Source organism: Drosophila grimshawi, unplaced genomic scaffold, assembly GCF_018153295.1.
Source record: "Drosophila grimshawi isolate 15287-2541.00 unplaced genomic scaffold, ASM1815329v1 contig_1377, whole genome shotgun sequence".
Lineage (NCBI taxonomy): Eukaryota > Metazoa > Arthropoda > Insecta > Diptera > Drosophilidae > Drosophila > Drosophila grimshawi.
Genome location: NW_025062900.1, coordinates 15,845,159 through 15,870,039, shown reverse-complemented (window position 1 = coordinate 15,870,039; position 24,881 = coordinate 15,845,159). Strand labels below are relative to the sequence as shown.

Here is a 24,881-nt window from a genome sequence, read left to right as displayed (position 1 = left end):
AACAAACATAGTAACCTATATTTTGGCATTTTACTCATTTCGACACGGTGTGCTTTTAAATTGAATAATCGGAGGCGATTACTGAATTTCGATAAATTCGCGCATATGCAAAATGTGACCGTTTTGGGGTTATTCAACTAACGACAGACTAAATATGAGTACGAGTACTCAGAGTGAAGTATCGATATTAGTCACTCTACTCGCAGAACACCTGAGTAAAGGTCGGTTCGACAGAAATATTCCATTTTTATCTCAAAATTTTGCTCGTCAAACGTGCTCAAAACGCATATACAACTATTTATTTATTTTCTATCCCGTTTCGTTGCCCCAACGATACAAAACAGGCTGCTTAGAGTCGCGCGCCCGCCTTGCGAAATAGACGATACTAAAGACACGAGAGAGGAATTTTTCGCAATCGACGCAACGCTTGCATAATGAAAATCTGGACATCTGAGCATACGTTCAACCATCCGTGGGAGACGGTCACACAGGCGGCGTGGCGTAAATATCCGAATCCGATGACGCCCTCCATCATCGGAACCGATGTCGTCGAGCGACGCGTCGTCGACGGCGTCCTTCACACACATCGACTGGTGCAATCCAAATGGTATTTTCCAAAGTGGACGCATGCTTTAATTGGCACAGCCAAAACCTGCTTTGCTAGTGAACGCTCCACGGTCGATCCGCAACGGAAGCAGATGGTGTTGAAGACAAACAATTTGACCTTTTGTCGCAACATTAGCGTCGACGAGGTTCTCTACTATGAGTCCCATCCAGCTGATTCGAGTAAGACGCTACTCAAACAGGAGGCAACTGTAACGGTTTATGGTGTGCCGTTATCCCACTATATGGAAGACATACTTACCTCGTCGATCAGCTCGAATGCGGGCAAGGGACGGCAGGGCCTCGAATGGGTAATCGGACTGATCAACACCGAGGTGAAGAGCATCGCCGATTCGGCGGCACGTGGCACAGATGAATTGATACACAGCACAAGGCGTTCCATCGATGAGGTCACCGAATCAGCCAGAAAAAGCATGGACGAGTTGAGTGCGCAGGCATCGAAAGCGGCGAAAGCAATGCACATTACGTAGGGCGGGGGCAACACTGGCCAGAGGCTGTGTCTGTGTGTGTTTTGGTGTGTGTGTGTGTTAGGTCAGCAAGTGAATTAAAATATTTGAGAGGAGCACGACGAACGCGAACCATAACAACAATAATATCCAATTTGAATACTTCTGTTGAAAATAGCGCAACAAATCGTTCGATATATATATATTATATATTTTATAAGGTGTAACAAAAACAGCAAATACTGAAACTTTCCTATGGTTATCAGTCAAAAGCTGCGCGTGTTTGATAGGGTCACACTCCAACGTACAAAGCCTTTAGGCGGCAAGGCAACAACAACTGCAACGGAAGCGAGTGCAGCAGTATCGTAGCAACAAATTATTTATTTATAAATAAAACCAAAAAACATAGTTTTTAATATGCAACAAATTGTAAAAGAAAAGAAACGAGAAAAAAATCTAAATAAACAAGCGGGCATTAAATAAACCAGAAATTGCTCAATTATCGAATTATTTTGTTTGGTTACTGCGTATTTAGTTTGTCTGCCAACTATTGTTGATGACCCCTAAATGATTTAAACACATGAATATATTTAAAAATAAAACCAAGAAGTATATAATGCAACTGTTAATGTTTGCGCAACACGCTTTGATCGCGTCTTTATTTCCTGGCAATTTTGTTTTATAGCTTTCCGTGACGTATCCAGCGGTTTGTTTCTGTTGCCATACGAGATTGGCGGCTACGTCACATGACAACAAGTGAGCTGAGAGCTTTTTGTCTCTATAGCGATGAGCGCGTGACATTGCCAGCAGCAAATGTACATCTGTACGTGTGTATGTAAGCATATACAGGTAGTTTTGAAATTATACATGTACAAATGTAGTAAATTCGTATTTTTCCCACGCCTTTCTAAATTATTGTATACATTTCGACATATGATTTAAAAAATACCGAATAATTTAAAAATATTGTGTATTATTTATTGTGCTTATTGAAATGTAGATATAACATGTTGGTTTATTATAGTTAAAAACATAAAATTGCATATAAAATTGCAATACTATAAATGCTTTTGTATGTCAACAATTTATTCCCAAACACAATATAAATGAGTATATACACTTTTCTGATAAAATACAGTGTAGCGCACTTTCAATAAAACAGCTGTTTAAAGCTTGGCAGCCCCCGCTTCCAATTCGGTGCTGCCAAAACGTGCGCGGCATTCTCAGTCTCAGTTTCTCTCTCGCCATTAGTCTCTCACTCTGTCTCTTGTGTTCTCCTATGCACGTGCACGTACCGCTTACTGTAATCCAATTCGGGTTAGTTATTTATTATTAGTTTTGGCAATAAATACTAAGTATCATGTTATTTGCAACAAATATGTTTACGCTTTCGCTGTTTTATCAGCGCGTTCCAGCAACCGTGAAAATAAAATGAAAACAAGCCAGTGACGCCAGTGCAACATATCAACGATTGCATTGCCATTTGCCGCCGTCTGTTGTAATTTGATGCGCTGAAAAGCTGATCTGTGCTTGATAACCTTTCCAACGTGGTCGTCGCTGCTGCTGGCTGCTCCAGTTGCCAACGACTTCGACAGCGTCGCTAGATTACAGCGCTCAGTCTGCCCGCAAAGCGTGTAAGGAACGCACGTTCAAAATCCGACTTGCAAACTTTTAAGAAAAGATCAAAAGAACGTTGTAAAGATTTAAACCCCTCTATTTGAATACCAGACATTAACAGGTGGGCGAAAATGGAAGTGGGCTTGTCTACAGTATTTATATTCGCGCTAGCCAAGCAGTGATCTGTGAAATAAGTGAAATGAATTCAGTGACTCTCAAACTGCATCCAAATGGTGGCTTTAAAACTGTGTAAATTAACTTGAACTTATTTTCAGTGAACTATGTGCAAATTGATTGGAAAGTGAGATTTCAACATTGTATTGAAATGATTTGCAAAAATAAATAAATAAAATGTACAAATAATAATCTACTTGATTTGCCAATTGTGGAAACTTCATCAACAAAGCTACAAAATTATTATATGCAGTGCTTTCAGTCCTCTAAATATTTATACTTAATTCCAATCTTTAAATATTAAAAAGATAAAAATAATCTTTAAAAGTTGATCAACTAGTCTGCAATTGCATACAAGATGTAATTCCAATTATTAAAGATATATCTGCGATATTTACACTTCTTCTTTCCTCGCCTCCTGCTTAGTTAACCAACTGAGAGATGGGCATTCTGCGATATTACGATGTGGCCGCATTCGATGCTGAGGAGGAGCAGCGTCTGCTGCAGCGTCTGCAGGCAGTTGATCCGCAGCTGGTGTCCGTTAGACTGGAGCGTTGCTATCACCTGGAGTACGACAATCGGAGCAGTGGCAGTGGCAGTGGCCAACATCCTTTGCCACTGGTTGAGTTGATGTGTTGGCTGGTTAAGCAACCACTTCAGGCGGAGCAATCTCTTAGCAAGCGGGCAGCTCTGCAGCTGAAGGATGAGCGCACTCAATTGCTGGTGGAGATTGGGCCACGTTTCAATTTCTCGACGCCGTACTCCACGAACTGTGTGAACATCTTTCAGAATCTTGGCTACAAGGAGGTGCGACGCATGGAATGCTCCACAATTTATTTGCTGACATTTGCCCAGGCGGCGGCGACACGTGAATTATCCCGTTATGTGTCAGTGCTCGGGGATCGGATGACGCAGTGCATCTATACGGAGAGTAATATGCCGCGTGATAGTTTCGATGAGCAGCTGCCGGCCGAGCAAGCCGCCTGGAGCTATGTGCCCGTGCTGGAACAGGGACGTCCGGCGCTGGAGGAGATCAATCGGGAGCTGGGCTTGGCGTTCACCGACTACGATTTGGATTACTATGCGGAGCTGTTTGGCCAGACGCTGAAGCGAAATCCGACCACTGTGGAACTCTTCGATTGTGCGCAGAGCAACAGTGAGCACTCCCGCCACTGGTTCTTCCGCGGACGCATGCTGCACGCGGGCAAGGAGCTGCCGCGCACACTGATTCAGCTCATCATGGACACGCAGAGCAATACGAATCCCAATAATACGATTAAATTCAGTGATAATAGTAGCGCCATTGTGGGCTTCACGCATGATGCACTGCAGCCGCTGGAGATTGGCGTGCCGGGTGCTGTTCAAGTGCAGCGCATTGAATCCGATTTGATATTCACGGCGGAGACGCACAATATGCCCACGGCTGTGGCACCCTTCAGTGGCGCCACCACCGGCACTGGTGGTCGGCTGCGCGATGTTCAGGGTGTGGGTCGGGGTGGATTACCCATTGCCGGCACCGCCGGCTACTGTGTGGGTGCTCTCCACATTCCGGGCTACAGTCAGCCCTATGAACCCAAGGGAATGAAGTATCCCGGCTCGTTTGCCCCGCCGCTGCAGGTGCTGATCGAGGCGAGCAATGGTGCCTCGGACTATGGCAATAAATTTGGTGAGCCGCTCATCGCTGGCTTTGCCATATCGTATGGTCTGCAGAATGCGGCTGCACCCCAGATCCGGGAGGAGTACGTCAAGCCCATCATGTTCAGTGGTGGACTGGGCACCATGCCCGCCTCCATGCGCCACAAACTGACGCCGGAGCGAGGCCAGCTGCTGGCGAAGATTGGCGGGCCAGTTTATCGCATTGGCGTTGGCGGCGGCGCCGCTAGCTCCGTGGAGGTTCAGGGCTCCGGCGATGCTGAACTCGACTTTAATGCCGTGCAGCGTGGCGATCCGGAGATGGAGAATAAATTGAATCGCGTGGTTCGCGCCTGCATTGAGCTGGGCCCCCGTAATCCCATCCTGGCCATACACGATCAGGGCGCGGGTGGCAATGGGAATGTGTTGAAGGAACTTGTCGAACCGGGCTTTGCGGGCGCCATCATCTTCAGCGGTGAATTCAAGTTGGGCGATCCCACAATCACCGCCCTGGAGCTGTGGGGCGCCGAGTACCAGGAGAACAATGCGATTCTCTGCAAGCCAGAGGATCGAGAGTTGCTCGAACGGATCTGTGCACGCGAACGTTGCCCCATTAGCTTTGTGGGCGTGGTCACTGGCGATGGCCGGGTCACACTGGTGGAGCAGGCGGCTCCCACCGATCTGCAGCAAGCTCTGCTGCCCGAGGTGCGCAAAAGTTTTGGAGCCACGCCTTTTGATCTGGAGTTGTCGTATGTGCTGGGCGATATGCCCAAGCGCACCTACGATCTCGCCGAAATACCCATTCCACGCCAGTTGCTTCAGCTGCCCCAGAATATGCTGGTTGCGGATGCACTGCAGCGCGTCCTGAGCATTGTCGCCGTGGGCAGCAAACGCTTCCTGACCAACAAAGTGGATCGCTGTGTCGGCGGCCTCATTGCCCAGCAGCAGTGTGTGGGCCCCCTTCAGGCGCCCTTATCGGATTACGCACTGACCACCGTCTCACATTTCAGCACGGCCGGCATTGCCACTTCCATTGGCACGCAGCCCATCATGGGTGAGTCTTTGCCACACAAATATATTTATTTGTTAAATTAAGTCTACTTATTTGAAATAGAAAATATTAGTAAATAATAACTTAAAATATATTTGTATATATTTTAACTAATTTGCTGTTAAATTTTACTGTACAGGTCTCATTAGTCCAGTGCACATGGCGCACATGTGCGTGGCCGAGGCGCTGAGTAATCTGGTCTTTGTGAAGATCAGCGAGATGGCGGACATCAAGTGCTCGGGCAATTGGATGTGGGCGGCCAAGTTGCCCGGCGAGGGCTACAAAATGTACCAGGCTTGTCTGGCGCTGAGCAAGGTGCTGCAGGAGTTGCGCATTGGTATTGACGGCGGCAAGGATTCGCTGTCGATGGCCGCCAAAGTGGATGGCGAAGTCATCAAATCACCGGGCACCCTTGTCCTGTCCACCTATGCGCCGTGTCCGGATGTGCGTGTACGAATTACGCCCGATCTCAAGGGTCCGGCATGTGGCGGCAAGGAGACCGCTTTGCTTTGGATCAATATTGAGAGATGTGCACGTCTTGGTGGATCGGCACTGGCCCAGGCCTACTCGCAGCAGGGCGAATCGACGCCCAACATGCTGCAGACTCAAGTGCTGACCAAGGCTTTTGAGGTGACTCAAACGCTGCTGGGCGAGAAACTATTGCTGGCCGGACACGATGTCAGCGATGGCGGTTTGATTGTTTGTCTGCTGGAGATGGCAATCGGTGGACTAAGTGGACTCCAGCTGGACATCGGGGAGGCAACAGCGGGCGTTTCCAGCTACGATGCAGTCAGCGACAAGATTGGCAACGACACCTGTCTGCTGTTCAGCGAGGAATGTGGCTGGGTGCTGGAGGTGGAAGTATCCCAACTGGAATTGGTTCGCTCTCGATTCAAGCAGGCTGGCGTACCCAACTATTATCTGGGCAAGACTCGCGGCTATGGTTTGGCCAACTCACGTGTGATCATCCAAAATGGCAGCAAAACGCTGCTTGATGAACCGTTGCTCGAACTGTACCAGCAATGGGAGCGCACCAGCTACGAGCTGGAGAAGCTCCAGGCAAATGTCGTCTGTGTCCAATCCGAATACGATAGCCTTAACTATCGCCAAGCGCCACAATATAAGGCACCTGCCAATCTGCATGCGGAGCTTACCCTGAAGCGCTGTGTTCAACCCATTCGGGTGGCTGTGCTCCGCGAGGAGGGCGTCAACAGCGAGCGCGAAATGATGGCCAGTCTTCTGAGGGCCAACTTTGAGGTGCACGATGTGACCATGTCGGATCTGCTCGCAGGTAAGCCACATAAAAGCACTCCAAACTAACAATTGGAGCACGCCTGATTATAAGTTTAATTCAAATACTTTTCAGGCACCACCAGCTTGTCGCAGTATCGTGGCTTGGTCTTTCCAGGCGGATTCAGCTATGCGGACACCTTGGGCTCCGCCAAGGGCTGGGCAGCGAACATTCTGCACAGCTCCGTGCTGCAGCCCCAATTTGAAGCATTCAAAAGGCGTACGGATGTCTTCTCGCTGGGCATTTGCAATGGCTGCCAGCTGATGACGCTGATTGGCTTCGTGGGCAGCACAACAGTCGCAAATCCCGCTAATCCCGAGGTGGCTCTGTTGCACAATCTGTCGCAGCGCTTTGAATGCCGCTGGTCAACAGTAAGGATACCGCCCAATCGGTCCATCATGCTGAGCAACATGCACGACCTGGTCCTGGGCTGCTGGGTGGCTCATGGCGAGGGACGATTCGCGTTCCGGCGCGAGGAGTTGTTGAGTCAGTTGCACAAGGAGCAACTGGTGACGCTGCAGTATGTGAATGATGAGGGCGTGCCCACCACCACCTATCCCATGAATCCCAATGGCAGTCCCCAGGGCATCGCTGGCCTCTGTTCGCCGGATGGCCGTCATTTGGCCCTGATGCCGCATCCCGAGCGCTGCAGCGCCATGTATCAGTGGCCCTATGTGCCGCCGGGCTTTGCAGTCGACGCAGGCACCCAGATGGAGAGTCCTTGGCAGCTGATGTTCAACAACGCCTACAATTGGTGTGCACAACTACTGGACTAATATAGACCGACATTCCAATTATTCTTCATTCTACTCTATTATTGACATTTATTCTCATTACTTTTCTACTTGCCATTTTATATTGTATGCAATATTTAAATATTAAATAAACACACATAATTATCTCTAAAATTTTATAATTATTTTGGTAAGGCAAGTTCAGCCAAGTTAAAAGACTTGGTACCAATTCTTTTATCCGTTCTCCCTAAAGAGTTGTTCTATATATCTCAAACCATCAAAATCTGCCCATAGTGTATAAATTCTTGATCAAGCTTAAGCAAAAACTGAACTTAAGCCTATGCAGATTTAACACGAATTGATCCAAGACGCCCAGAAAACACTCGAACCTATACGGCATAATAATTAAATAATCAAAGAGTATCTACTAGTTGTGATTTCTTAATTGTCAAATAGTTGCACAGTGATTATTTGCATTCATTCGTATTTGTGAATATATTTACATTACTTATGTACATTTCATTCAAATCATAAGAAGTATTTTATCTGTTAAAACTCAGCAAATTATTGTGCAGTCAAGTTGCTCGTAGGCTGTATCTGACTAGTCATATGTACATAGATAGATATATATTTACTAACTTACTAACAAATTCAACAACTTCACTTTAAATTGAACTTACATCTAAGAACAAGTTAAATTAATTTCTGGAAGACTAGTGTGATATTTGCAGCAGACATTTCAAGTAGTTGGCTTTTGCGCCCGGCGCTTGCAGATACTTGGAGTTCCAGTCATGCTCGTTGATGTGCAGCACCTTGTAGCCCATCATTTCCAGATGCTTGATCTTTAGCGATTCGGGTCCACGCAGCGCAGTCAAATCGTTCTCACAAAATGAGTCCAGCTTCAGCAGCAAAATGGCTACCCTGAAAATAGAGTTAATAATATTAAATTTCGAAATATTCTTTATTTAATATCACTACAAATGTGTACTTGGTTATGCGATCCAGCATGGTGGCCTCCACTGGCGGTGCTGGCATCGGTTTCTTATCCTTATCAAAGTGTATCACAAAGTCAATATTATAGCCATATGGCGTTGTGTGATTGCAGCGAAAGTAGTTCTCATCCTTGAGCAGGTCCTGCAGCAAAAGTTTCACATCTGTGCTGAAAGCGGTGGCCAAATGGGGTTCTACAATAAAATGCTGGTTAACAATAATATATAATCATAATAAAAAATGATCCTACTCTTGCTGAGCTGCGCTTCCACGTAGTTCTGCTGGAACCAGGGCACATTCGTCTCAGGCATATCGAGGCAAACGGTGCGATTCAGCTGCATCACACGATTCAGCACCAGGCCGGGATAGGTTGCCTTAGAGTAGCAGATTTGTATCTCATCCTCGATGCGTTGTATAAACTTGACGCAGAACACCTGATTGATTAGCTCCTCCGGAATGGTCTTATAGAAGCACAGCGCCAGGCACGACTGCACCAAAGATAACCCGCTCATATGATCAAAGTCACTGTGAGAGAATATCACTTAAAATGGGCACTGTATTCGTGGGCAATAAGTGGACCTACCGGAGTAGCACTGAAGCTGCATAGTCCAATGGCTCCAGCGATGCTGGAGTATAGCCCAGATTGTAGGCACAGGTTAGCACCTTCTCGACGGTGTCGCCGGTGATGTGTTCATGCTGCTGTGCCACATAGTCGAACATCGACTCCAACAGTTCCGGCACAAAGAAATGCGACGCATTGAAATTATATGCCATATCGCGCACAACTCGAGAGTTGAGATCCTTGCATTGCAGACTTTTATAATGCGCCAGCGCCTGGCTATAAGCCTGCGTGTTTTTCAGTGCTGCAAAGATTTCACAAATATTCCAAAAATTAATGATAAAAATAATAACAAAAATAATTCAAACTCACTTTTCCGATGACTTAGCGTGCGCACAATGAGGCTTAGATCGCTGGCGTTGAGGGGCTGCTGCTGCTCGTCGCTGGTGCTGCTGCTGTTGAGATGCCTCTCGGCACACGAGATCAGTATGCTGTCCATTGTGGACAGTTGCATGGCCAGCAGATGCGGCACATGCTGGCGAAAGCGCAGCTCGCTGGCGATCTGCATGCCGCGACTCAGCTGGAAGCAATCCTGGATGTCAAATTGTGGCGCCATGGCGAGCATTTTACTAAGCAGCATATTGGGAAACTTCTTCCAGTCGAACGGTGTTTGACCGTAGGCCATGACAAACGCAGCGAGGCGTGCAAACTTGGATGGCAATCGGCCGGCGACATCCAGCTCGATGGTCTCCATACAGATACGACTGAGTCGGCGCTCCAGCAGCTGATGACGATACGTGCCGCCCAGATTGTTGTTGAAGTTCATGTAGCGCTGGCAATGGCGCAGAAAGCGCAGATGCGACTGCTCCTTGACGGTGGCATCCAATTCCTTAATCACAGCCGACCAATAAACATTGCAATAGCGCAAATCGGCTACCTTCAGAGATCGCAGCACGCTAAAGAAATGTCCACTCGCATTGGGCAGCTGCCAGGCAGACTTGGACTGGAGCAGCGTACGAAATTGTTGCATGTACGCATCCCGCTGCTGCAGTGCCGCAAACGGCACCGCACAGGAAAGTGAATCCGGTGTGTGTTCTCGTTCCAGCAGCGCTTCCGTGGCGATCTTTAGTGGCTGGACGAGAGACGCCGGCTCCTGATGATGCAGAAAGGTGCGACAAACGCTCCTCAAATCGCTGGGCTCCAGTTGGGGCAGGCAGCTGCTGAGGGCCAACATCAGTTGCCTGATCAGCGCCGTATTGAGATGCGACCATTTGGGCAAATTGAGCATGTGCAGCAGCTTAACCAGTGCCTTTGGCGTTGTGCTGCCTAAAGTGCCGCATTGGAGCAGCTCCTGTATCCGCTGCTTGTACACATCCAGTAATTGGGCATCAATTAGTGGATTCAGTTGAAAGAGGCATGTGGAGAGCAGACGCGCCTCCTGTTCACTGTCGCAGTTGGCCACATGCCGCTCCAGATGTGGCACGAAATTGCGGCACACGAGCGGCGTAAAGAAATCGCGCTCGATATTGATGGCCACCAGCAGACGAGAGAGCGCCGGCAACGGCACCAGCTCCACATCTTCATCAACCATTTTCAGAGCACGTGAGAGTAATTGCTCCACCTTGGCATTACTGTTGGGCACATGCATTTTACGCAGATACAAATAGGAGCAGCTCAACTCGTTCACATCCATATGCTCGATGTGCGGCGACAAAGTGGGCAGCAGCTCCTTTTGAAGTCGCCGCGTCAACGCTTCCTTCTGCATGTCTGACGTTAGGCCTTGCTGATAGTGGGTCCACAGCACTGAAATGCACTGAACTTGATGTGCTGGATCGAACTGCTCCTGTTCCATTAACTCGAACAACTCCTGGACACTTGTTGCTGAACCAATTCGCAAACTGAGCTCATCCTCCAATTTGATGGCCTCACAGCCGTCCAGCTCGCCCATGGAGCTGACTATCTGTTGTTGCTGCTCAGCTGAGCTCTGGTCGCTACTATAGGAACGTAACACACTCTGATTGAGTTTAAATAGTTGCTGCTGTCTGCTCCTCATCGGCCGAGGAACTGCTTCTTTAATGGGCGGCTTGGCGCCTATTTTTACGTGACGGCGCAGCAGCTGCAATTGACGTGTCTGCAGTAAATATTGCATGTATTTGCATGGTGTGCGTGGCAAGCAGTTTAGATACATGTCCACCAGGGCAACTTCAATAGACAAAAGTTGTTAAATAATAAACAATTAGCGACTTTTTAAAAACTGAACGCGAAGACCAAACAGGTGAGCGCAAGAGGGTGCTGCCAACTCGTGTTCGGTTTGGCTCATGAATGGGAAGACAGCTGAGCGCAAAGCAACAGCTGAGCGTGACAGGGTGCTTCCAGCCTGTGTTCGGTTCATGAACTTGGAATTAGTGTTCATGGCTCCTAATGGCTCTGGTTTATTTTTGGCGCGTTCCAATATTTAACATAGCTTTTATTTGTAATAATATATAATTGGGTATTCTTTCTTCGGCATATAACTTAACTTATTACAATGTTTTCAGAATGTGAAAGGCCAATGTCCCTTGTAGCTAATGCATTCTGTAAGCTCAACTAGTTGTTGCGAGCACAATAAAAGTGCGCAACAATCGTTGCACTGAGCATATAACAAATACTGCCAAAATCCGCATGCGTGAGTTTTATCAAACACGCAAGAGCTTTCGGTTCCAAATACTCAAATGACGTTTACTGTGGGCCCAAAAGCCAAACTACAGTAAATCGCAATCGCATTTGGATTCACTTAACAATATATTGATGCCAATAGCTAACTAAAATTGAAAAAATGAGTCTACCGACTGCTTTTAGCTTTTTCATTTTGAAAGAAGTGGACGTCATGCAAAATTGCGGCTCAAATTCATAATCTATTATTTATTTATTTATGCACACATTTTGCCTTGCTCACATTCCACTGTGCACCTTTTGAGAGCTTTCAACGCAATGAATTTGTGTGTAGCTTTTACGCAGGGGCCTGGTTTAGAGTATACATACATATTGCAGCCCTGAATCAGCTGGGAGTCGTCTTTCGAATTTGTATTCGCTGCCCGAAAACAAAGAAGTCAACATTTTTGAATGTAGCCCACAATTGTGAAATCAAAATTAATGATGTCACTGGCGCACAATCAGGTGATCGCCCTCCAGGTGGGCTACTCCTACAAGGATGCCAGCGACCCCACAGCCATGCGGGCCAATTGCAGTTGTACATTGATCCGCTGTCGCGATGGCACCAATATAATCGTGGACACCCTGACCGCCTGGGATGGAGAGCACTTGAAATCGCTGCTGGCTGCTCAGGGCCTGGAAGTGAATGATATTAATGTGGTTGTCTGCACACACGCCCACACAGATCACACTGGGTGCAACTATCTGTTCCAGAAGGCGCGTCTGCACATTGTCGGCTCGTGTGCCTCCAAGCGGGATCTGTACTTTGAGCATCCCAGCGCACTGGATACGCATGGCGAGGTGCTGCTCGAGGAGACACCCGGCCACACGCTGGACTGTGTCTCTGTGATTGTGCACAATACGCAGTTAGGCGGCACTGTTGGCATTTGTGGTGATCTGTTTGAGCGGCGTGAGGATATTGACGATGCGAAGATTTGGAAAATGGCAGGCAGCGAGGATGAGAAGAGACAGGCGGATGAGAGGCAGAGGATGTCACAGCTATGCGGACACATTGTGCCCGGACATGGTCCGATTTTTGCGTTGGATGCCGAATTGCGGAGTAAAATTGAAAACTATGTGAAACTGGGGGATTAACAAGGTTGACAGCATTGATTGATTTAGTGTGTGCGTGTGTTTTAAGCAAGCTATGATATAGCCATTAATATTGATAGGCGCTTTGTATTCAATTGTATTCAATTCAAATTTCGTCTTGCAATCCGTTTCGTAAGAAGTTTTTTTTTTTTTGGTCTCAAATTTTACTGTTTAAGCGATGAAGCAATGTTTCAGGAATCAATAAAGATATTATTGCCAATTTAAATGTGATACTATTAGAAAAAAAGGTTTGGCTACTGCTTCAAAATTTCTCGTTTATTGCAACAACAACAACCACAATAATAGTAACAAAAGCAAAAACAACAACAACAACGAAAACAGAAGTTGTAATCAACAGCAGACGCGCAAAAGCTCAAGGATACGAAACGATCGAAATAAAAGAGAAACAAAGTCGAAGCTTTTTTTGTTTTCCAAAATGAGTCAGGCTTCGTCGAGTGCATATAATACACAGCGTAACCGTTACTATAATCCCGTCACAAGGATACAATCGCTGATACAGAATCTGGACGCAGAGCTGATCACCCTGTGCCGACAATGTTCGCTGCCAAAGAATATTGGCAGCAACGGCAACAGTCCATTTAGCAGCCTCCTTTCGCAGCAGCAGCTCCAAACGGGCAACATCAATAATATCAGTACTACGCAGAGTCGCATTTCTTCGCAGCCACTGTCCACACTGACGCTGGCGCCGGATGCGCACAGGCGACAGTTGCGCAGTACTTATCGAACGCGTGTTATCGACGCCTATCGCAATCGAAAGATATTCACAGTGTTTGGCAACTATCACACGGTCAGGCGCGCCTTGGTGCGCCGCGGCTGGTTGGAGAAGCTGCCGGCGGGGCGGCATGCCAAGCTGCAGACCATGTCCGAGGAGGCGCTGCTGGAGCATGCGCGTCGCGGCAATGACTATGAAGCAGTTGTCCTATCCAAAATGATCAATAACTTTCCATCGTTTTTCATCTGGCAGAGCAAGGCGCAACGTGACCTTTTCAGCGAGGTCAAACCATATCGCAATCGTGTCCGGCGCAGCCACTTTTTGGACTTCTCCACCAAGGTGGGTCTCGTCGGCTGTGCGGAGCAGGAGCGCTGGTTTCGCGAGGACGGTGTCTGCGGCATGAGCTATCCGCGTTTCTATCGCTTGGGCCCCAACAGCATGGAGGACCGAGCGGCATTCATCGAGGATTACCATCAGACACAGGCGCGCTCGCTGCTCCGTTACGTTAAGGAGCACCGTCCGGCTGAGATGGCCGACCCGGAACATGGCGAGGTGTTGAGCTTTACGCTTGAGTTTGCCCTCAACAAGGTCAAAACGATGATCAGACAGAAGGAGCATTACTCTCTGGATGATGCACGCACCAAAATGCCAACGGAAATGATCGAGAATCAATCGTTTATGGGTCAGTCGTCCAAGGTGCTCCATAGCCATGCCAAATTCAAAGTCAGCGAGAAGGTGATGACGGAATATGCCCGCCTCTCCGCTCAATATCTGGATCAAATTGAGGCACTGCGTCTCGACTATCGCTGGGATGGATCACGCAATCTGTGGATACTCAAGCCGGGCTATCAGTCCCGAGGCATTGGCATCGTTATGCGCAGCTCTCTGGACGACATCCTGCAATGGACGTCCAACAACCAGAATCGGAAATACATTGTTCAAAAGTATATTGGTGAGTAGCACAAAGAAAGTGAGAGAGAGAGAGAGAGACAGAGGCAGAGAGAGTGAGAGAGCGATTCGAGAAATTTTTAAAAACAATCCTTTAGGAGAGTTTCCATGAAGAGAGAGCGAATACACATATTGGGAGAGTTTCCATTGCAGATTCATAAAATAAATTTTAAAACGAGAAAAAAAGACTACGAAATCTCATCTTTCTATATCTTTTTGGCTAGCGATGCAGCACAGGAATATAAATATATATTTGATGGGGTCGGAGAAGTCTTTCTCAACACAAGCGCCTAATTGTATGCTCTATTTTTATTATTTATTTCCAGAACGTCCATATCTTATTTACCGCACCAAATTTGATATTCGTCAATATATGCTGCTCACGATTAGCGATAGCCAGGTAACAATTTGGACATATCGTGATTGCTATTTGCGCTTCAGCTCGCAGGAGTTCACATTGGATGATCTGCGGGAGTCCATCCACTTGACGAACAATTCGGTGCAGAAGCGCTACAAGAATAAATTGAATCGAGATTCGCGCTTGCCCAAGCACAACATGTGGTCGCTGGAACAGTTCAAGGGCCATTTGCGTCAAGTGGGCGCTCCTGACAATACCTGGACTAAAATCTACAATGGCATCAAACAGAATCTGGTGGCTGTGGTGTTGGCCAGCCTGGACGAGACGGAACTGGTGCCGAATGCATTCGAGCTATATGGCTGTGATTTTATGCTGGATGAGCGTTACAATCCCATACTAATTGAAATCAATTCCACACCGGATTTATCAGCCTCGACGGAGGTGACGGCACGAATATGTCCGCTAGTGCTAAAGGATTGCATACGTGTCGTATTGGATGTGCCGAGGAATCCCTTGGCCACAACGGGCCTATTCGAGCGCGCTTTCCAAGTGAATCACAACGTGAACAAGGAATTGAATGGCACACGACCCCTCGAGCTAAATGGCACCCAAATGAAACTCTGCGAAACTCTGCCCAAAGCTCGGCCAAATCCGCGTTCGCGTCTACTGCGCAAAATATTCAACAATGTGAGGGCGACGACAAGTCGCAAGCTTGGCAAAGATAAAAGCAAAACGGTTACAACGCCCCAAACCACCAAGCTAATCGTCGGCAAAGTGGGCAGCCCGGTAAATAATCCCAAATAATTTTGATTGTATTTTATAAATACAAATTTTTGTTTTTATTATTATCCACAGAAGTTGTCCAGAGCGAGCTGGAATTTGGACGGCAAAGTGGGATTAAACTCAAAGACGAGAGAGAATTTAGCACTGCAATATACAGCACCCAAATAATGACTAACAGGTAAGCGATTATTATACATTGGATTATTAATTAACAATTTATTTACTACTCCATCCATCCTACCCAACAATTTAAACAACTGTTAACAATCGACTGATAACATACAATTCATTAATTTATTGAGCTGCTTTCAGATAAATATATCTCGATCGAAGACATCGCCCACAATCAGCAGGCCTTTAACTGGACTTTAACAAGAAAATAGTTAGTTTAACAAGAATAGTTATATATAGAGAGACTTCAGATATTCATGTTACGTCATACGCTTTACAATTGAATAAAAAAAGAAACTAACAAAAACACGAATTTAAATTGACTGGTTTTCATTTCTTTAAACATTGCATTTAAAATATTTTTCATGTCTTTGTTGAGCTCATCGTTCAAATTCGTTTTGATTTTTGAGTTTTTGCAAATTTCAATAAAATGAAATTGTAAAATATATCTAATAATAATTATGAATTGAACACGTAGAGTTTCCAAATGCAGTTTAATAGTTTACATTAATAATCGCAGCAAATATATTCGCGCAATTATTTTCATAAATATATAAATATTTTTATTCAAAATTAAACTAGAGGAGTAAGATGTCTAGGAAGGATTAGTATTATTTAATAAGCTAGCAAAACAAATAGAATACCAAAACGGAAGGCAATTGGAATGTTTTGAATTTAATATTATCAGGAGAAATTTCATATTTCATTATATTAATTGATTTAAAAACAGTTTCTAATTGAGCTCATAAAACTTAGGATTTGCAAGGTATTTGCACATATATTATTTGGAAATAATGTTTTTAAAATGGTGTTGTTCGTGCACCATTTGCAATGGCAGTTGTGGGTGGTGGTTAAATGGTTGAGTGGGTGGTTTCTGTGTGTGTTTTCTCTTTAACAAGTGGGCAGTGGCACAGTCAACGTGCAGTTTGTGGTCAGCTTATTGCGTGGACTGATTAGTGGCGTCTGGGTGAGCTGCAGCTCGCTGGTGGCCTGCTTCATGGCAGCGAGAATGGGCTCGCCACGGTGCAGCGCCTGTACCGAGATGCTAATGGGAAGCCGTGGACCATTCGACTTGCGGCCAAAGGTGCGTCCAATCGCATGCATGCTGGCCGAGCTCTCGATCTCGGATTTGGTGCGTGCAAAGCGACGCGAGCAAGTGTTCCGCCCACCAGCATCGAGCAGTGTGCCGTTCAGCGCTGCCCGGGCTCGGGAGCAGCTCATCGAGGCAACTGCTGGTGTCACGCTGCTGCTGCTGCTGCTGTTCGTCGTGGTGGTGTTCGTGGTGGTGGTTATATTGCGCAGACTGCGCCACTTGCGTTCACTGATAACTGGCGCTGTTGCCGGTGCCGTGGGCAGTGGGTCCTGCTTCTCGACTAGATTCTCAGCACCATTGTTGGCATAATTCTTGATGAGTATCTTGAATTTCTTCTCTGTCGTTTCCACTTGATTGACACCGAAACGCGGCCCACAACTTCGCTGTCGCTTCGGTGGCAGAGCAGCACTGGCTGCTGCCTCTCCCCCATTGCCCATTGTCGTGTTCCGCTTGTGAGTGGCAGTGAGGAGTTGGGTTATGGAGCGACCCGCCTGCTTCAGCAAATACGGGGGGCAGGGAGAAGTGGGCGCCGTGACAACTGTTGGCGATTTAAGTGTAGCTACTGTTGTTGTTGTTGTTGTTGCTGCGGCTGTTGCTGTTGGCTGCTGGTGTTGTGTGCTGCTGATGCTGCTGCGACTGCTGCTCAGTGGCTCCACCATGTACTTCTCCATGTACTCGGTGGCATTAAAGGTGGGCATGGCGCGATGTATGCGCGATATGGTCGTTGTGGGCACAATGGCCGACCTCTGACGATAGACGCTGCTGGTGGCCAGACTGCGCTCCTTGCGCTGCTGCTGATAGTAATAGTGGCCATGATGATTCGCCTTGTGCAGCAGCTGCTTGCCCTTGACGAACAGATTCAGGCCCATATAGGCGGGCGTCGGTGGCACCACCTGACGATAGGCCAGTTCAAAGTTACCCATATCCGATTTGGGGTCCAAGCGTCGATCAATTACCACTGCAAAAAGAGAGAATAGTTAATGTATCATATATCAAACCACGAGCAACTACTACACTCAGAAAAATTACTTAAAGTTTAGGAAATTCTTTGGCCACACTTTTGTGGCTAAATATTCAGATTAAATAATATTCTTGTATGATCTAATAATGGTCAAACATATTTTTTATATATAATATTAAAGCTTGTCTCTGTAGCCATTTCTTTGACATAAATAAAACTCTCTGATGAATTATTACTATCAGAAAATGATTGATGTACGAATTAATAGTGGATTGGGTTGCATATCATATATCTTTTATAGAAGCAGTCGATCGATCTCTTAAGTCTAGAGGTGTCTTGTGGTCAGCAAGGGTAATTGACAGCTTGGCTGAGATAGTTTTCTGGTTTTCTTATTTTTAATTGAAATTTGATAATGGTATCATTTTTGCAATTATTCGAATTGTTGAAATCGAAAATGGTTTAGTGTGCTGTTGACAGTCAACACTTACCCTTGACGACATCCTCCAGGCACTTGGGGCACATGCGAGCCGTTACGCTTGTCGTGGCGCCCAGATCGGGACTGGAGTTGATTTCAATGAGCCACGGATAGAAGTTCTCGCATATCATAAAGTCCGCACCGAAGAGCTCAAAGGTGTTTGGCCGGCGATCCATATTCTCCTGGGATGCCAACATGGTGCCCACAATAGCCTTACGCATGCCCGGATAAATGCGCTCCAGCCACATGTTCGATTTGCCAATTTGACGCAGATAGGCTTGGAAGGAGTAACAGTCCCACATGTTCTCGCTGGGCAGCCTCTTGTCCCGCTTCCCATTCGTATACTTCTTCTGTATCGCATGGTTCGTCAGATGCACTGACTCGTGATGGTTGCTCAAACTGTACTCCTGCGAGCTGAAGCGCAGATAGCTCTCCCGATAGAACCACACCACCAGCGGTTGTGTGTTCGTTATCAGGAACCATTGGCGGATATCGAACTTCGTTTGGAAGACAATTAGGGGTCGTTCTGAAAGGCAAGTTTTCAAATCATTGGTAGATTAATAAGTTCTTAACCAATTCAGTTAGAGATATATTTCTCTCTACAATTTCCAGACTATATAATTTAATTTATAATTAAATACAATACACGAGAGTTATTTGGGTATTTCCCAATAATTATTGTAGGTAATATCAATAAAACAATCATGTTATGAAGCAGTATAAATTAAAAATATAAATAAATAAATAATATTTACTGTATAAGTGAATAAATGCTCGCTTTTATTTTCTCTTTCTCTTTTATTTTGTCTTTAGGTTTAGTCTTAGTTTTCATAGTCCTAAGTCCTCAAGTGCTTATAGTACTTTACTCCTTATTCTCTACTATTATTCTACCATTCACTAACTTCTCTGCAATTTGTATTCTCTTCTCTCCGCTCACCTTTATCCACTGTCTCCACTTTTAGTGCTACACGCAATGTTCTCCATTTTCTACTCTTCCCTTCAAATTGCCTAACTTTCCAATCCTTACTGCCGTAAACCTGTTGCATCAAAATATTTTGTTATTGACAAGCCAAACCTATAAAATAAATTCTGAATCCAACTCCAAAAAGATGCCATCAAAAATAACAACCAGTAGCTGCACTTTTATAATTTGCACACACATTTCAAAGCACATATAAGTAGCATACATAAATATATATATATGTATATATATACATATGTTAATATACATTTACATATGTATGTATTTGTGAGACGACGGGTGATGTGCGTGCCTGCAGTTGTGGGTGGCAAACTTGGTAGGGCTACGCCCAATTGCCAAGCCTCGATTTATGACCTACTTTTTGTGTGTTTGTCTATAATGCTTTTATTCCAGACCTGAAACATATATAGAACTATGTTAAGCACACGATTTTCTTTTTACTTTTTTTGATGATGAGATTGAGAATAGAAAATGATTTTGGTTTGCATAAGTAACCGGGCTATCTTTATGTTTAAAAATGATATGAATAAAGTTGACACATTCATACCATATGACAAATACCCATCCAATCCCTTTTGCGAACACTCACCAATATACTTTTGCACCACATAGCGACTCTTTGATGCTATTGATGGATTCACGACGCCCAAGATTTTTTTGAGATTATCCATGAGGAGGATGCCACGACCCCGACACTTATTCGCTGGCTTGACAATCCACAAGTTCTGATAGCCATCCAGGCTGTACTGGGGCCAATGGGTTTTCATCTTCTCCACCAGCGTAATGCAGCTCTTGACCATGTGGTCCAGCGTACGCTGGCCATCATGCTGGATGCGTGCATCCTCGTTGACCAGCTGCTGATGCTGATAGAGGAAGGCATCCCAGTCGTGCTCCCAAATTCTGGGCGGATCCTCGTAGTCGATGTCATTGTGCTGGCAGCTATCGATGTAGTCAACCAGTCGCTTGTAGGCAAAGTCTATCGAGGAATAGGGTATCTTGCCGCTGGGCGAGAAGACGGCATCGCAGCCCTGTTTATGATACTTGCACAGCATGGCACGCAAATAGGCCACACAGGCCGTGAGCTTAAAGTTATCCACAAATTCACCGAGCTCCTCGGGACTCCAGACGTTGTAGCAGCGCGGGAAATACATCTCGGCCATACCCTCCTCGAAGAACCAATGGAAATCACGCAGCTGGCTGCACAGACCCTCCTTGGAGGTAAACGGTGCTCTATGGAATTTATTGATGGTCATGCCGGGATTCTTGGCCTGATCGATATAATCACATTTCTCCTTGCGATTCGTCCACAAGAAGTCCACGGGCATGTGCTCCAGAAATCTAGACATGATATTTCTTTCACACTTCAACACATATTGCCGACGCGTTTCGCCCGCTTTGCGCTTGGGCAGACGCTGTGTCAGATCCTCGTAGGTCATTTGGCCCATGGGCAGCACCTTGCGATGCATGTCCAGTTTCTCCACCCAGCCGCGGGCGAGGAGCGCATTGCGTACCGAGTGGAAACAGCCGCGAATGGTGAAGATCTTATTCTGTTTGGCCGCTTCCTGTGCCTTGCGCCTCAGCTCATTCATGCGGTCCGTGGTAATCCAGGTGCGACGTGCCACATAATTGTTTGGAGCACCCTGTGGCACTCGGACGGGACAGGTGTTTTCCTTGTTGTTGTTGCTGTTATTGTTGTCAGCTGGCTTTGTTATCGGTGCTGGTGTTAATTGTATGCTGGGCACTGTGCTATGCACAGCTATGCTTGGGGGCGTGGCTGGTGTTGGTGGCGGTGGCAGCGGCAGTGGCACCACTGCTATCACTGGCGTCCGTGTGTTGCACAACGTGGCACTCGAGCATTTGTGGTGGTGCTGCTGCTGCTGCTGCTTCTGCTTCTGTTGTTCCTTGCTGACACCTTGTGGCTCGCTGTTTGGACGCGTTGGTTTCTGGAGCAGCTCGTGCATATTTTTTACCAGACCAAAAATCAAACACGATTTCGCCACTCCGAAGCTCAGTGACTGACTAACTAACTAACTGCCTGACTGGGCCACTAGGTTGTAAGTTGTCTTTCTCTGTGTATGTATGGGTGTGTGTGTGTGTGTGTGTGTGTACTGTTAATTTTGACTACGGGCGGGCCCATATGGGGGCTGCTTGGCAACCATTGAGCCAGTTAAGTTCATAACTTCAGTTTCGGCTCAAACGACTCTATTAATAGCTACAAGCTTGCGCCTCTCCTATGCAACGGCAGCTCGGAGTCGCAACATAGCCATTCGAGGCACGTGCAAACTTACATTGGGTTAGGTCGACTTCAGTTAAGGTTTGCATCGGTTTTCCGGAGAGCCAAAGCAACTCCTTATTGACCTTGGCATAGCTTATGTGGAAAATGTTTTTATAATTTGTTAAATTTATCACATTCAGTTTTTAATAAATAGAATATATATTTACCAAGTTAAGGAATATTACAGAATATAAAGTAATTTCAAAGTTGCATAGATCATTCGAAAGAGGACACTTTTCAGATTTAATGCAAGAAATCTGTCTTCAAAAATGATTTAGGGTAGCTCATAAAAGCTAATGGAAAAAAATATGGATAGTAAAAAAACGAATTAAGGAATATTTAATTGAAAATGATTTTTTTTTTTAATTTTTCATATTAAATTCATATTAAATTTAAAGTTAATTTATTCTACTCCAACAAGCTTTCTCTACATTTATTTATTTGATTATTTAATCTAGACTAAATGCACTCAATACATTTTAGGAGTTAAAATTTTATAAATACATTTTCAAATTAATAAATATAATTTTTTAAATTAAAAATAATAAGTTCAAAATAAAAGGACTAGGCAAGTTACACTTAAATTTTTTTTGATTTATGTAAAATATAATTTAAAAGGCCACTAATAAAAGAAAACCATCAATTAAAGTCAGAAGAAAGCAGAGTATATCTAGTTGGGCTACAAAAATGATCTCAGCAAATCATAATAAACGTTACGAAAATTTATGACACGATAAGAACAAAATACAAATTAACAAATTTAAGATAAGTAGTAGGTAAGAAGATAGTGTATAATAAGCTACGTTTTTGAGCATATTTACTTGAAATTTTGGAGATAGCCATAAATATTATCGGAATTACATAAAATTATTTTAAAGAAATTATAATAATATATATAATAATAAATAATTATAGAGGATAAAAGCGATGGGCTTAGGTGATATAGGAGTTTTATTGTTAATGTGATATAAATTATTGCGGTTACTTACACTGCAAATCCATATCATTTGTTTGAATAAAAACACAATTTTAATTCAATTAATACAAAATACTTCAAGCGGCAACGTGGGTCTGAAGGCATTTAGAAAATAGCTGTCGCATTTTTATTTTTCTATGAATCCTAAGGTTTTAAGTTGAGTTGAGTTGAGTGGGATATGAAAAGAATCAAATTTAGTTAGAATTAATCCTAAAGTTTTAAGTTGATTAGGAGACAAAGTGTAGAGAACCAAATTCTTAGAAACAGAAATTTTGACAAGCAAAGAAAACACACAGAGTATTTTTGGGTTTTATATTATTTTAAGCCAGGGAGAGCACATTTAAAGTGTTTTTGCTGTGCCCACATTGAAAATGTGAATCTCCGTCGTGTCCTGACATTTTATGCGCAATACTTGTGTTCAGCTTTTGTTGTTGCTGTTGTTGTCTCTATACGTTGCTGGTTGTTTGGTGTTGGTTTTGGTGCTGGTGTTGGTACTGGTGTTGTCGTCACAGTCGTCTCTGCTTTGGCGTTGGTGACGACGTCAACGCCGTTGCTGCCGTCAGACTTGGCTCATATGAATACTCGCTGGAGCGTGAGAGCCACGTACCGGAAACGGCAACGTCTATGCGGGCACCGGAGTGGGGTATAGTGGTTTAAAGGGAATTGTTAGTGGTAGTAGGTTCTTTTCAGAGCAGGGTCTAGTTGTCTACTTGTGCAATTTGTACAATGGCGCTTGGCAGCCTTTTCAATTATTTGTAAAATAATCAAGTTAACTGTTACCGCAAAGGAGTCGATGGGGTAAATCAGGCCGGGGGCGGAGCAGTAGCTGTATGTCAGGCGATTACAGGTGAGTACCGGATACCTTCCCTTGGCTTTGTCTTTTAATGCTAACCGTTATTTGGTTCAAGGACGTCTCTGCCGCAAACTTAATTCTGCGGCGGTTTCTACACGAGTTGCGACTTTTGCTATGACAGGTGGGTTGGCGGTTGTGTGGGTGGTGGCATCAAATCCACACGGCAACACCTACATACGTCAGGGCAAAGCTCAACCTTGCGTGCTGTTTTGCGAAGTTTGTGCAAATCTTTGTGCTTCAGTCTATTTTGTTTATATTGTCTTAAAAATTGCTTCGTATTTTGCTTTTCGTAACAGTTGAGGAAGCAGAAGAAACAGAAGAAGAAGAAGAAGATACTTGTTTCTTGTTGTTGTAAGTGGGACAGTAATTAATTTCGCTCCAATCGCTGAGGTAATAAAATCAGCTTAAAAATAGTTCTTGCGCTTATTTTATCGCTCGGATAATGTGAATCATAGCTGGGACGGAATTTGTTTAAAAGTTGTGTATTGGGGTCAGGGGTGTTTGCAGTTAAGCAGCGAAAGCTATACATCTGAAAGTGGTATGGATTGCCCTAGGAAAACAGTTTTAAAAGACATAGCAGCTGACAACTTGTAATCGTTTACATTTAAATTTAGATTTATGGGACAAAACTTTAAATTACGCCAAAGTTTGCGACTTTTAATTGTTCGAATTCTTATTTATATTTTATCCATTCGCAAGGTATATTTTGAGAGTGGATTTTCTGTGGTAAAAATGTTAATTTTCAGTTTATACTTCTCTAATTATAAGTAGTTCAAAATGTAAGTAGTTCACTTAACACAACCTCGAATCAAATAAAAAACACACATTGTTTTAATGGATATAATCTTTGCTATTCCAAACTGAAACATTAATTACACAAAATTATCGAAATTTAATAATAATATATTATTTATATTTATTAGAGATAAGCTTAGCTATTCCAATTTCTACGGTTCTTTTTAGAAAACGACAACCTAATTTTACAAATTATTTCATCCCATCATGCGCAACAATCGTATTAGAAAGTAAGTACTTTTGTTTATTAACTTCGAATCCATATTCGTAAGTGTCTTAATTTAAATTAAATTTAATTTAATTAAGTTGAGAATTATCAAAGGTACTCCAATTTCATAATTTGTTTGATAACTGAGAAATGACAACTTGTATATAATTCAATTTATTATTATTAATTCTTAAGTGTGGAGTGGTGCAAATGCTCTTAAGCTTTATTCTAAATTGAGCCCCATCTGAACTGCTTAAATCCGCCCCTGTACGCAATGTTAAACTTACGCACAATGCATTGAACCCAAAGAACTTTGACTAATGCGCGCGTTAATGAAAGCTTTCAACTGAGCAGTAAAGCACTGCAGCT

At 44.6% G+C, this 24,881-nt stretch overlaps 6 protein-coding genes across 7 annotated transcripts; 4 read left to right on the top strand and 2 right to left on the bottom strand.

Moving 5' to 3' along the window:
- Positions 1-150: 150 nt before the first annotated feature.
- Positions 151-1,577, top strand: LOC6561760 (protein slowmo). The gene is made up of 2 exons (XM_001987984.2): positions 151-221; positions 345-1,577. The coding sequence occupies exon 2, from the start codon at positions 435-437 to the stop codon at positions 1,092-1,094; it is 660 nt and encodes a 219-aa protein (XP_001988020.1). The 5' UTR covers positions 151-221; positions 345-434; the 3' UTR covers positions 1,095-1,577.
- Positions 1,578-2,320: 743 nt separating this feature from the next.
- LOC6562319 (phosphoribosylformylglycinamidine synthase) lies at positions 2,321-7,743 on the top strand. 2 transcript variants are annotated; one of them, XM_032735680.1, is made up of 4 exons: positions 2,321-2,387; positions 3,288-5,547; positions 5,684-6,835; positions 6,911-7,743. In XM_032735680.1, exons 2-4 carry the CDS (start codon positions 3,303-3,305, stop codon positions 7,609-7,611), a joined length of 4,098 nt encoding a protein of 1,365 aa, XP_032591571.1. In that variant the 5' UTR covers positions 2,321-2,387; positions 3,288-3,302; the 3' UTR covers positions 7,612-7,743. The 2 variants fall into 2 exon arrangements, with proteins under 2 accessions (XP_032591571.1, XP_001988021.1); XM_001987985.2 differs by lacking the exon at positions 2,321-2,387 and adding an exon at positions 2,603-2,808.
- A 307-nt stretch (positions 7,744-8,050) lies between these two features.
- LOC6562320 lies at positions 8,051-11,426 on the bottom strand. Its single transcript, XM_001987986.2, has 5 exons — positions 9,491-11,426; positions 9,143-9,422; positions 8,810-9,084; positions 8,558-8,753; positions 8,051-8,490 (listed from the first exon to the last, which is right to left on the bottom strand). Exons 1-5 carry the CDS (start codon positions 11,304-11,306, stop codon positions 8,283-8,285), a joined length of 2,775 nt encoding a protein of 924 aa, XP_001988022.1. The 5' UTR covers positions 11,307-11,426; the 3' UTR covers positions 8,051-8,282.
- A 666-nt stretch (positions 11,427-12,092) lies between these two features.
- LOC6561630 (metallo-beta-lactamase domain-containing protein 1) lies at positions 12,093-13,127 on the top strand. Its single transcript, XM_001987987.2, has one exon. It carries the CDS (start codon positions 12,251-12,253, stop codon positions 12,902-12,904), a length of 654 nt encoding a protein of 217 aa, XP_001988023.2. The 5' UTR covers positions 12,093-12,250; the 3' UTR covers positions 12,905-13,127.
- A 204-nt stretch (positions 13,128-13,331) lies between these two features.
- Positions 13,332-16,207, top strand: LOC6561631 (tubulin glycylase 3B). The gene is made up of 4 exons (XM_001987988.3): positions 13,332-14,586; positions 14,909-15,726; positions 15,796-15,901; positions 16,036-16,207. The coding sequence occupies exons 1-3, from the start codon at positions 13,338-13,340 to the stop codon at positions 15,889-15,891; spliced, it is 2,163 nt and encodes a 720-aa protein (XP_001988024.1). The 5' UTR covers positions 13,332-13,337; the 3' UTR covers positions 15,892-15,901; positions 16,036-16,207.
- Positions 16,208-16,785: 578 nt separating this feature from the next.
- LOC6562929 (tubulin glycylase 3A) lies at positions 16,786-21,366 on the bottom strand. Its single transcript, XM_043214392.1, has 3 exons — positions 19,995-21,366; positions 18,437-18,949; positions 16,786-17,945 (listed from the first exon to the last, which is right to left on the bottom strand). The coding sequence occupies exons 1-3, from the start codon at positions 21,364-21,366 to the stop codon at positions 16,786-16,788; spliced, it is 3,045 nt and encodes a 1,014-aa protein (XP_043070327.1).
- Between the last annotated feature and the right edge of the window lie 3,515 nt (positions 21,367-24,881).

What these genes read in the sequence shown, in the direction of transcription:
- LOC6561760 (XM_001987984.2), top strand. Translation starts at nt 435, where the DNA reads ATGAAAATCTGGACATCTGAGCATACGTTCAACCATCCGTGGGAGACG.
- LOC6561631 (XM_001987988.3), top strand. Translation starts at nt 13,338, where the DNA reads ATGAGTCAGGCTTCGTCGAGTGCATATAATACACAGCGTAACCGTTAC. An exon ending in CATTGTTCAAAAGTATATTG is followed by an intron (nt 14,587 to 14,908) that starts GTGAGTAGCACA and finishes ATTTATTTCCAG; the next exon opens with AACGTCCATATCTTATTTAC. An exon ending in TCGGCAAAGTGGGCAGCCCG is followed by an intron (nt 15,727 to 15,795) that starts GTAAATAATCCC and finishes TATTATCCACAG; the next exon opens with AAGTTGTCCAGAGCGAGCTG.
- LOC6562319 (XM_032735680.1), top strand. Translation starts at nt 3,303, where the DNA reads ATGGGCATTCTGCGATATTACGATGTGGCCGCATTCGATGCTGAGGAG. An exon ending in TGGCACGCAGCCCATCATGG is followed by an intron (nt 5,548 to 5,683) that starts GTGAGTCTTTGC and finishes TTTACTGTACAG; the next exon opens with GTCTCATTAGTCCAGTGCAC. An exon ending in CATGTCGGATCTGCTCGCAG is followed by an intron (nt 6,836 to 6,910) that starts GTAAGCCACATA and finishes AATACTTTTCAG; the next exon opens with GCACCACCAGCTTGTCGCAG.
- LOC6562320 (XM_001987986.2), bottom strand. Translation starts at nt 11,306, where the DNA reads ATGTATCTAAACTGCTTGCCACGCACACCATGCAAATACATGCAATAT. An exon ending in GCAGCTTCAGTGCTACTCCG is followed by an intron (nt 9,085 to 9,142) that starts GTAGGTCCACTT and finishes ATTCTCTCACAG; the next exon opens with TGACTTTGATCATATGAGCG. An exon ending in GGAAGCGCAGCTCAGCAAGA is followed by an intron (nt 8,754 to 8,809) that starts GTAGGATCATTT and finishes ATTTTATTGTAG; the next exon opens with AACCCCATTTGGCCACCGCT.
- LOC6562929 (XM_043214392.1), bottom strand. Translation starts at nt 21,366, where the DNA reads ATGCACGAGCTGCTCCAGAAACCAACGCGTCCAAACAGCGAGCCACAA. An exon ending in TGTGGTGCAAAAGTATATTG is followed by an intron (nt 18,950 to 19,994) that starts GTGAGTGTTCGC and finishes CTTGCCTTTCAG; the next exon opens with AACGACCCCTAATTGTCTTC. An exon ending in CCTGGAGGATGTCGTCAAGG is followed by an intron (nt 17,946 to 18,436) that starts GTAAGTGTTGAC and finishes CTCTTTTTGCAG; the next exon opens with TGGTAATTGATCGACGCTTG.
- LOC6561630 (XM_001987987.2), top strand. Translation starts at nt 12,251, where the DNA reads ATGATGTCACTGGCGCACAATCAGGTGATCGCCCTCCAGGTGGGCTAC.